This window comes from Ipomoea triloba, chromosome 11, assembly GCF_003576645.1.
Source record: "Ipomoea triloba cultivar NCNSP0323 chromosome 11, ASM357664v1".
Classification (NCBI taxonomy): Eukaryota; Viridiplantae; Streptophyta; class Magnoliopsida; order Solanales; family Convolvulaceae; genus Ipomoea; species Ipomoea triloba.
In genome coordinates, this window is record NC_044926.1 from 7,654,775 (window position 1) to 7,666,190 (window position 11,416).

Below are 11,416 nucleotides of genomic sequence, written 5' to 3' on the forward strand. Positions count from 1 at the left end.
CTATCAATAATATCACGATATATTGTGGACGTTTTACTCCTTTAAGAGTCGAATAATGTTAAATAGAGTTTTTTGTACTTTTAGTCCCACGACTGACGACTTTAGTAGCACTTGTAATTTTGGTTCACGACTTTCAAATTTTGCAATTTTAATCTACAACTATTATTTTTGTTGCAAAAAAGGTCCTTTCGGCAGCTTTTCAGTCAACTACTCGCCAAAAAACAAAATTTGGCTATATTCCGACAATTTTTCGCCGAAAAAAAAACAGCAAATTTTCCGTTACTCTCCCGGAAAAAAATAATTCCCCTTTCAAGTAGGATTAAAATAAACATTTCTAAAAAATTAATTAAAGTTAAAACTAATTCATTTTTAAAAACATATGCCAATTTAATTATTTTAATTTTAGTAAACTAATTAAAGTTAAAACTAATTCATTTCTAAAAACATGAATTGAATCACGTGCTCCATCCAACTAAAAATCTAAGCTGATAGTTGGACTGCACATTTATGTTTATGCTCACACGCCCCCTCACGTGTGCCCCTCACGTGTGCGGGCCGATTGACTTTGATGGGCTCCAAGCAACACGTGAACCATAGACTTTTTCTCGGGTGGCGCAAAAATTCAAACCCATGAGCTTTTGCATGGCTCCGATACCAAATTGAATCACGTGCTCCATCCAACTAAAAGTCTAAGCTGATAGTTGGACTGCACATTTATGTTTATGCTCACAACATGTAGCCAATTTAATCTTAGTAAAATTAAGTACAAATTCAAAATTATTTTTACTTTTTTAGTTTAAATTTAAATTATTTTTAATTTTTAACCAATCAAGTACAAATTCAAGATCAACAAAAATAATAATATTAAGATTAAATTTAATAATTGGCTAATAATTTAAATTTAATCTAAATAATATTGTTTTTGTTGATCTTGAATTTGTACTAATAATTTTCAATTTTTACTTAATTTGCTAAAAAGTAAAAATAATTTAAATTTAAACTAAAAAGTAAAAAATAATTTTGAATTTGTACTTAATTTTACTAAGATTAAATATGCTACATATATTTTTAGAAATGAATTAGTTTTAACTTTAATTAGTTTACCAAAATCAAAATAATTAAATTGGCTACGTATGTTCTTAGAAATGAATTAGTTTTAACTTTAGTTATTTAAAAAAAATCATTTTAATCCTACTTGAAATGAGATTTTTTTTCCCGGTGATAAATTGACGAAAAATCTACTATTTTTTTTTCCGACAAAAAATTGCCTGAAAATCCGCCGATTTTTGTTTCCAGACAACTGAAAAGCTGTCGGAAGGACCATTTTTAAAACAAAAACAATAGTCGTGGATCAATTCTGCAAGTGTTACTATAGTCTTGAGACTAAAAGTGCAAAAAATTCATGTTAAATATTCTAAACATTCCTTTATTTAAATAAGTCAATGTCCCCCAAATGTTAAATATTATAAACAATTATAATGTGTGGTGGCCTCGTACGTGTATGCCGTCCAGTGGGCCAGTGATTTAATTTTCAAGTCTGCCATTTGCCCGCCGTTGCCCATATACGTTATATAACTCACCAAATGTCTCTGCTGTTTGGAACCACATTTGAAAAGGAACACAACTCAGACCCTGCAAAATAGTTACACTCCCTCCTGCTGTTTCCAGGTACTGGTTAGCCTATAATACAAGATTTTGATTCTTTTGAGGAAACCCACTAAAAAGATCTTGGTTTATAATATGATATTGCAATTAATATAAGATTTTGATTCATATGTTCAAGGTTTCCAGCCATGCAGAATCTCAGAACTCCATTCAGAGGTATTGCAGAGGATGTTAGGGGAAGAGTAGCCTGCTATAAGCAAGATTGGGTTGCCGGAATCCGGTCCGGAATAGGGTATATATACATACATTTCCTTCTCTGTATATATTCCAGGTATTGGGCAGAGGCCGGTAAAAGGCCAAGTTCAGCACCTGTGGCTAGGGGATTGCTGGACAGAGGCCTGAAAGGCCAAGTCCAGAACTTGCCTATCGAAAATGTGATGGGTATAAGAAAATAAAGTTTAGTTTTTTGTGTAGTGATAAGCGTTTGATTCTAATATATGTTCATGTTTTTCAGGATACTAGCTCCAACAGCATATATATTTTTTGCTTCTGCTCTTCCTGTGATTGCCTTTGGAGAGCAACTGAGCAGGGACACAGGTTTGTATGTCTGTCTGTCTACTGTTTCATTAATTTTTGCGAATCAAATCAGTTTTTGGGTTTACCTTAATCTGAGATTTTGTTTGTTGGAAATTAAAATAGATGGCAGCTTGAGCGCTGTGGAAACCTTGTCCTCCACTGCTATTTGTGGTATCATGCACTCCATTCTTGGAGGACAGCCTCTTCTGATACTGGGAGTTGCAGAGCCCACCATTATCATGTACACTTACCTCTACAAGTTTGCTAAAGACCAGAAAGATTTGGGACAACAACTCTATTTGGCTTGGACCGGATGGTATTAATTTCTCTTCATCTATTTGGTTTCTTGAAAAGTTTTAATTTTGGTCCTCTTGTCCAAAACTTTTGATATTCTAGACTTCTTTTACTCCAAAATCTAACTATTGACAGACCCTTTTGGATGTAATGTTGCAGGGTTTGTGTGTGGACAGCTCTGATGCTGTTTCTTCTGGCGATATTCAACGCTGGTCGGGTGATAAACCGGTTCACAAGGATTGCAGGGGAAACATTTGGGATGCTAATCGCGGTTTTGTTTATTCAAGAGGCAATTAAGGTACCTGTTTGGCACGTTTAGCTGAAAAGTTAGTAGCTGATAAGCTAACTGATTGAAATTAAAGTATTTGGTAAAATTAGTTGCTGAGCCCTAACGCCTTTTGGTCTCTAAAACTTGTTCAAATGTTCTAACCTCTCAGGGAATAGTGAGTGAGTTTAATGTTCCTAAAGATGAAGATCCAAAGTCAGATAAAAACCAGTTTCAGTGGCTTTACACCAATGGGCTGCTAGGGGTCATATTTTCTCTTGGCCTTCTCTACACTGCCTTGAAAAGCAGAAAGGCAAGGTCATGGTGGTATGGCACAGGTTAGCTAGGTTTTTGCAAGCATCATAGTTCATGATTTCAATGAATCAATGGTATGATTCTGACAACTCGACACGTAAAAAACAGGCTGGTTCAGAAGCTTCATTGCTGATTATGGAGTTCCTTTGATGGTTCTGGTTTGGTCAGCACTTTCATACAGCATACCGGCCAAAGTTCCGTCTGGTGTTCCCAGAAGGCTCTATAGTCCCCTTGCTTGGGATTCTGGAGCGACACAGCACTGGACTGTTATCCAGGTACATATTTCTTGGCTCTATATACGGAACACATGTTTCAATTTGGTATCAGAGCTTAGCAGAAGTAAGTTAGGTTAAAAGTGCAGGATATGGGAAGGGTTCCTGCTGCATACATCTTTGCGGCCTTGATTCCAGCCATGATGATTGCCGGGCTTTATTTCTTCGACCACAGCGTAGCTTCCCAGCTCGCGCAACAAAAGGAGTTTAATCTGAAGAACCCTTCTGCTTACCATTATGACATCTTCCTCTTGGGATTTATGGTATGACAAACTGAGATACATTCTTGCCATTTTCCGACGATTTGATCTCATCTTCAAGGCTTTTGATGATTCAGATTGGTTTTTTGTTTTTCAGACTTTGCTTTGCGGTTTAATTGGACTGCCTCCTTCAAATGGTGTCCTGCCACAATCCCCTATGCATACAAAAAGCTTGGTTGTTCTTAAAAGAAAGGTGCGGATACTATAATATAATGCACATAGGTCAAACCACACTGAAATACTGAATCTAATGAATTTAGTAAGTCTAATTCATGGCCTTATAAACACATATGTTTCTGTCTTATTTTTCAATGTGGGACTCTTAACACATGCCAAGCAGTTGATGAGGAGGAAGATGGTAGAAACAGCAAAGGAAAGTATAAGGCAAAAGGAGAGCAAACAAGGAATGTATGGCAAGATGCAAGCAGTGTTCATAGAGATAGACAGTTCATCTATTGTATGTATGCCTCTCTATTATTTTCAATTTTCTCATGCTAAAAGCGCGAAACCATGAAGGTGTGGTTATAAACAATGGCTGTTGTTTTGAAGTCTGCAGTGGATAAAGAACTTGAAGACTTGAAGGAGGCTGTAATGAAAATTGGAAATGAAGGAGAAAAGGGGAATGACACATTCGATCCCGAGAAACACATCGATGAGTACCTGCCTGTTCGCGTTAACGAGCAGAGAGTGAGCAATCTGTTGCAGTCCGTGCTGGTTGCAGCATCAGTATGTGCAGTGCCCGTGATGAAGAAGATCCCGACCTCGGTCCTTTGGGGATATTTCGCCTACATGGCCATCGACAGCCTTCCGGGAAACCAACTCTGGGAAAGAATGCTGCTCCTGTTCATCACACCAGCAAGAAGATTCAAGTATGTTAGCTGTTATTTTATTCCTGCAGCCTTCTTGGATTTGAACTCATGACATTTGGCATGGGGTTGGTTCTGATACTAAATAAGGCTAAGCTGATAGTTGGATTGCACATTTATGTTTATATATTATATATATGCTCTGGCAGGGTTCTTGAGGGAGCTCATGCATCATTTGTGGAGACTGTACCATACAGACACATAGTGATATTCACAGTGTTCCAATTTGTGTACTTGCTGCTCTGCTATGGAGTCACCTTGATCCCCATAGCCGGCATTCTCTTCCCCGTGCCGTTCTTTCTGCTGATAACCATAAGACAGCATCTTCTACCTAAGCTGCTGCCTCCTCGGTCCTTGCAAGAGCTCGATGCAGCTGAGTACGAGGAAATTGCCGGTGCCCTTCAGCCTTCCCTCAGCATCTCCTTCAGGGTAAGCTAAGCTAAGCTAAACGAGAGTTACAAGCTATCATATTTATATATCTGCAACCTTAAACATGTAGACGTAGCTCTATTGCATTCAGTACATATGAGACATACGCAACAGTACTACATGCGAATATGCAAAAAAGAATCTGATATAGGTGTGTGTTATCAGGAGATGGAAGTACATAATATTCCTGGAAGTGATGAGGAAGGTGAAGACGGAATGAACGACGCAGAGCTATTGGATGAACTAACAACCAGGAGAGGAGAGTTGAAGCTTAGGACTATCAGCTTTGATGATAAACGCCCTCAGGTATAGTAAAGCTCGCATTATATATATAAATTTGAATTAAGTGAGTTGGAATCAGTAATTGTTCAAGTGATTTGAGTGTAAAAGAGTGGAGGGATTTTGCAGGTTCATCCAACGGATCACTCTACAGACTCTGAAGTAGAGGAGTTGCATTAATCCCAAGCAAACTGAAGACATGAAGTAAAAGCTGTTTAGATATGATTTTAGGCTATTTGTATACAAAAACAGATGATTAAGCTGTATGTTAAAAGGAATCAATCCAACTTGGTTGACATGAGTGGTCAAAAGTTTAAAATTCCGTCTAATATGGACAAATCAAATCAATATGACCGACACTTTGTCCATTAATTAAGCTAGCCCGGTGTTAGGCTGCATATGTTAGCACATATTGATGTAAAGAGTGTTCTTAGCAAGGTTTGTAAGTGTTGTATAGTTATTAATTTATATAACTTTTTATCCCACTTTAATTTATATTATATTTTAATCACCAATAGTCAAGTGATTAAGCTGATCTTCCTAACCAATAGTCAAGTGATTTTTTTTTTATTTTTTTTTTGTTTCGCATAAATCTGAGTCTAATTTGTTTCGCATAAATCTGACTCTAATACCAAATTAAAAGTACGTTTTTATTTATATATTATATTATATATACTTAACAATAATAAATTATGCATCACAAATAATATATAAGATTAAATAATTCAAACTAAATTACTCAGCCAACAAACCAAAACCATCATTGACACCTCGTTTTTATTCTGAACCACAAATATGGAGTTTGAAATACAATGATGATGGGAACGAAATGAATCAAGTAACAGAGTAACATAGAAACGACAGTTAAATATGGCATCAAAATTGTGTATCTGAGTTTAACAACTCAAGAATACTTGTAATAGAGACTCCATTCTTGTCTCTTCTCCTATCTATGCTCACTGTTCCGTATAAAACTCACGGAACCCAATCGTCAATCAAAGTGATAATTATTATTATTATTATTTCTTGTCCTCTCACATTGATACAGTATTCGGGCAAAGGCGCTGCAGAATCAGTTGACAGCATCGATAACCAGCTTACGGGACTTGAGGGTTGACCATCTCAACCGGCGATAGTAACCTGCTTGGAGAAGTGCAAGTGACAACACAAATATCCATTTGAAACCCATCTGCGTACATTCGAAAGCCAGAAGGATTAGAGAATCCATTTTTCTCAGGACATCTGAGAGGAGAGCAGAAGAGGAAATGCCTATGAAAAATAAATGCATGGTCCATCTGATTTTATGGCCACCATCTGTCTTTTGACTAAATATTTATGGCATAATGCATTGCATTTCAAATATTCATTATGCTTCTAAGTAATAAATTCATTGAGGCTCACTAAGCTCTCAGCTGGGGTTGATAGTATACCATTGATGATTTTGCGTTAGGATATCTATCTTAGAGTGTGGAACGCATTATCTCATTTTTTGTTTTTTTTTTAAAGACCATTGAAAACTTTGGCTATTGTTAGTTGGTGAAGCTAAAACTAGAGCAACTAGGTGTCTAGGCCCCTATCCCGCTATGCATATCCAAATTGTATACATCCACTGTTTCACGCACCTTCCAAATACAGGCTAAGTCATCAAATTATAGAGGATCTAATCACTTTCTTGTACTTAAGAGGTTTTTAAAACTTCATGAAAAAATGACTCAGAAAAAGGCTGCATTCATCAACAAATATGCTCCTGGAGAAATAAGCATTCAAGAATATATATGTATATATATTGGATTCAACATGTAATGCCACCCTCCCTGTGAGAACTGTGGACAAATATGGGTTGTCCATCTAGTAGATCTAATGGTTCAAAATAAGGTAAAAAAGGGGCGGGGTCAGTTTCATAAATATTGTAAACTTTGAAAAATTCAAAGTTTACAATATTTATGAAACTGACCCCATTTTTTAAATATTTTTCTTCATTTTTCAACCGTCAGATCTACTAGATGGACAACCAGATTTGTCCACAGTTCTCACAGGATGGTGGTTATCATGAGCCGGGACCTTATATATATATTCCTCAATTAAATTTTTTTTGCCAATGTTGGATTCAACATGTGATGCCAAAGCTTGCATTGCAGACAATTCAAACTGAAGCATACAGAAAGAAGGGAGGGAAGAAGTCATTGCAACTTACCAGTTTTCTCTCTTCCATTTCAGGCTCAGCAGCCCATGACAAGAATGTTACAACATCTTTGCCCATCTGTACATAAAACAGAGTATGATTTTCATAATCAGGGAAAGACAAAACACAGAATAGCAGAAATGAAGACAAAATCTATACTTGTGCTTCTGTTGCAGGGACACCATCTTCATATTCAACAGCACCATCATTGAGCATTTTAGGCATAGCAATTGCACCACCAGGGAAGTAAGGATTATAGTGAAGCCCTTCTCGAATCTGCATTGGGAGACCAGATAACTAATTGTGACAACTATTCAAACATAAATTTCGAAGAAGGTGACTATGAATGTCACAGTATCAAGACCCAAAAATCTAGCATTTGATTTTCTAAAAAGCAGCAGCAGCTTGAGGGGCAGAACTTACAGAGACACCAGCAGGAGGATCTCGGTAGCCAGTTAGAAGGGCAAAAACATAGTTCTGACCATTATGTCGGGCCTGAAAGCCAGGATTGGAAGGAGGTTATTACATTACAGACAAATAAATGAATCCATCTACAAATCTTAAGATGCCAAAGAGCATACCTTTGTGATAAGACTTAGATCAGGAGGATAAGCTCCACCATTTGCAAACCTTGCAGCTGCTTCATTTGCATAAGGCTGCGGAAAGCGGTCACTCAGCTTCCCAGGGCGTGTGAACATCTCACCTTCATCATTAGGGCCATCAACAACTTCAATCTCTGCAGCCATTGCCTTAGTTTCTTCCTCAGTGTATGCCACACCAACAAGATCACGATAAGAAACTAGAGACATCGAGTGGCAAGATGCACACACTTGTTGATAAACCTGGTGACCTCGGCGAATTCTGTTTGATAAATTAAGTAGATGAAGTCAGAAATTAATGCTAACTCTACCATAGGATACCTAAAATAAACATTCAAAACCCAAACAAAACTAACTGCATCTTGTTTAGATCACATAAGGGAATAAACTTATGAATATGCAGCAGAAACAATGACAAATAAATTTCGACATTATAAGCAATGAAGATTTAAATTTAAAACTTTCTAAACAGAAGATGACCCATAATCCCTAGTGACATTCCTCTTGAAAACATTTCAACAAATATGAGACAGAAAATAATCTACTTACGATGAATGGTCATATGAACTGAGAATGCCTTTGTGAGGCCATGGATAGCTCGGGCATTCTAGGCCATGCTCTGCCTCATCTGAGAACACAATAGTTGCACTACCAAGAAGCCCAGAGACTCCAGCACCAATAAGTGCAAGTACTCTAAAAGACTTCAAACCGGCAGATCCAAGCCCATCCTGCTAACATTTGAAACAAATACTTCAATTAGTATTTTCACATGCAATGTAGATGAGTGCTGACTCATAAAGTACAAATTCTTGATGCAGGGGTGGATTAGTTGTCTCTTACCATCCAACTAAAAATATTGACCTAAAACAACTAATTAAGTGCTCTAAACTATAAATACAAAAACTAAATCAGGTACTAAATGAAAACCTCACTTGACTAAATAAAACTGAAAAAGTTATAAAGACTCCAAATGCATGACTTTCTAATGCTTTGGTAAGAACACTATGATGGTCACTGAAACTAAATGTTTTCAACTTAGTGTATGACCATAGTTATCCAGTGGGATCCTCTCTAGGCAGCAAGCTGTCATTGTCAATTCTGACATCCAGTATTTTTTGCACATATTAAAGCATATTTTGCAATTAGAGTAGGTCTCCCCCATTATGCCACTGAAGAGTAAAAGATAAGCTCATCCAAGTGGAAAATATAGGATCATGATTTCCTTCTAAACAAATCAAGGGTGTACCCAATAGTATTGGTGCCAACAACTTTCTAGTTTTGAGATTCAAAAAATGGTTCTCATTCATTAAATAAGGCCAACCCCACCTCCAAGCCTGCAAATTGTGGTTTGCTTATGTATCAATTAGACAAAAGCACTAATTGTGCACAAATTATTGATTTGCTACAGCATGGAGGCAACCATGGGAAATTTGCTACTTTGCTAGACAATATACATTCCAAAGATTTAAGCATAATGGATAGTGAGAACTACAGAGCAACCCAATTAAGAGTGCCAATAATGCAATTTAACAAGTATCCCAAGAAGTTGAATGGTACAGAGTATTAAATTTCCTAATTACATATCCTATAAAATTGGAACACTTTATGTGATCCTATTAACTTGCATCTACGCACCTCAATTAAGCAATGGTTTAATATTTGCAACAAAAAACTATATAGCAGCAGCAAAAGAGCATCAATAAAATAAAATAAAAAGGAGGCTAGTTTTAGAGCTCAATGGCTCATTTATGAAGAAAAACTGCATTCTACGTCCATAGTTCATACAATCATACCTGAAAACTAGCCGCTTTTAGTGAATCAAAGGCAGTCGGAAGCTTAGAATGGCCTCCCTGTCGCGTAACTCTGCCTAAAAACCAATTGATTTTTCCAAATCCTGATGTAAAAATTCACAAAGTTTCAAGCATAAGCGGAAATGATGAACAGGTAATTAAAGTACTAATTAAGACCGAATCTTAATTAACATCGTTAGCTATGCTGATACCTTCAGCTCCGATCCTGAACTTCTTCGCCAAACCTGCAAATTAATAAATCAAAACAATTAACTCATTTTGCTTCCCAAAAAAAAAAATCAGAATAAGAATTGAACAAGGAGAGAAAGATTACCCATGATGAATATCAGATGCGAAGGAACAGCAGCTTTGACGATGACTCTATTTTGTCAGGCGACAGAAAGAGAATTGGCGATGGCGTAGGTGATTTTCAGGGCATATTGATTGTTGAATCATTGATCGAGTCATCGGGTCGGGCTTAGATCCGAGACAAATTCGGGTTTGGTCACTCGAAGTGCGCCTCGGTGAGTGAAGTCGGATCCGGGTAAAACAGTTGGTCAACTAACGCCTAACGGGCTCATTCAGCCACGTTTCCGGTAAAATTCATCCTGCTGCTTCATAAAAAGTTAATTATAAACCCAATTAAATGAACTTAGTTATGAACAGATACTGCGTTGTAACAGAGTCAGTAGTACTAAAAAAAATGAACTTAATTTACCTTTACACTATTTATTTATTTAATGCACTTAATTTCAGTTGTTATGTCATGTCTATGTTCACAATTTTAAAACCCTAGGTTCATAATTTTTTGAACTTTATGTTTATAATTTTTGAACTCTATATTCACAATTATAGAATTTTATGTTCACAATTTCAGAATTCTATATTCACAATTTCATAACTCCATATTCAATAGTATAACACAATTTTGGAATCTATATAACAAAATTGTATATAGAGTTCAAAAATTGTGAATATTGAGTAATGTAATTTTGTATATTAAGATTTAATACTGTGAACATAGAATTCTAAAATTATAAATATAGAGTTTTTAAATTGTAAACATAGACTTGGGTCTACCTTGCAAGGTAACCCAGGTCCATAGCAGAATTTGCCACTTAATCTTGGGTGATATGCTTGAAGTGGTTTGAGTTCTTTTAAGTGATATTTAAGCCAAACTCAATATAATATTTAAAATTACACTCAATTTAGATTTAAAATATGTAAAAATTTAATTCAATTTAATTCAATTTGAAATTGAAATTTAAGTAAATTTTGTAATGTCAAAAATATAAGAATATTGATTGGTTACTTTAAAAATTAATAGTAGTATTTTTTGTAAATAGTGAACATTAAATTATTATATTATGAACAATGTTACATTCTCCACTTAATTTTACCTTTCAATATTCAATTTTTACATAATAATAATAATTGATTTTTTAATGATTAATAAGTAAATTCATTTTTATTAACATGAAAAAAAAAAGTCGGTCAATTTACAAATAGTCAATAAATATAAAGATTTTATTACCATATAAAAACTGAACATTAAAATGTAAAGTTACGAAAAAATAATATTTTGTAAATTTATTTATAACAATGCTAATATCTTTTTTATTTATAATAATTGATAGTCTTATTTGATGTTATAAGTTCCCATGATAATTATAATGATTTAGAC

The 11,416-nt window shown here is 35.5% G+C and overlaps 2 protein-coding genes across 5 annotated transcripts; one reads left to right on the plus strand and one right to left on the minus strand.

Moving 5' to 3' along the window:
- Positions 1-1,559: 1,559 nt before the first annotated feature.
- On the plus strand, positions 1,560-5,656 carry LOC115995647 (boron transporter 4). Of its 3 annotated transcripts, none has more exons than XM_031234748.1 (14): positions 1,561-1,668; positions 1,784-1,897; positions 2,120-2,202; positions 2,305-2,497; positions 2,635-2,773; positions 2,913-3,078; positions 3,164-3,330; positions 3,417-3,590; positions 3,685-3,780; positions 3,928-4,044; positions 4,137-4,456; positions 4,603-4,882; positions 5,048-5,188; positions 5,291-5,656. In XM_031234748.1, the coding sequence occupies exons 2-14, from the start codon at positions 1,794-1,796 to the stop codon at positions 5,339-5,341; spliced, it is 2,031 nt and encodes a 676-aa protein (XP_031090608.1). In that variant the 5' UTR covers positions 1,561-1,668; positions 1,784-1,793; the 3' UTR covers positions 5,342-5,656. The 3 variants fall into 3 exon arrangements, with proteins under 3 accessions (XP_031090611.1, XP_031090608.1, XP_031090609.1); XM_031234749.1 differs by having other exon boundaries at positions 1,636-1,660; XM_031234751.1 differs by lacking the exons at positions 5,048-5,188; positions 5,291-5,656 and having other exon boundaries at positions 1,560-1,668; positions 4,603-4,891.
- A 250-nt stretch (positions 5,657-5,906) lies between these two features.
- Positions 5,907-10,175, minus strand: LOC115995673 (cytochrome c1-2, heme protein, mitochondrial-like). 2 transcript variants are annotated; one of them, XM_031234775.1, is made up of 9 exons: positions 10,067-10,175; positions 9,945-9,977; positions 9,736-9,836; positions 8,492-8,670; positions 7,925-8,204; positions 7,767-7,838; positions 7,503-7,619; positions 7,356-7,421; positions 5,907-6,350 (listed from the first exon to the last, which is right to left on the minus strand). In XM_031234775.1, the coding sequence occupies exons 1-9, from the start codon at positions 10,068-10,070 to the stop codon at positions 6,234-6,236; spliced, it is 969 nt and encodes a 322-aa protein (XP_031090635.1). In that variant the 5' UTR covers positions 10,071-10,175; the 3' UTR covers positions 5,907-6,233. The 2 variants fall into 2 exon arrangements, with proteins under 2 accessions (XP_031090635.1, XP_031090634.1); XM_031234774.1 differs by having other exon boundaries at positions 8,492-8,673.
- Between the last annotated feature and the right edge of the window lie 1,241 nt (positions 10,176-11,416).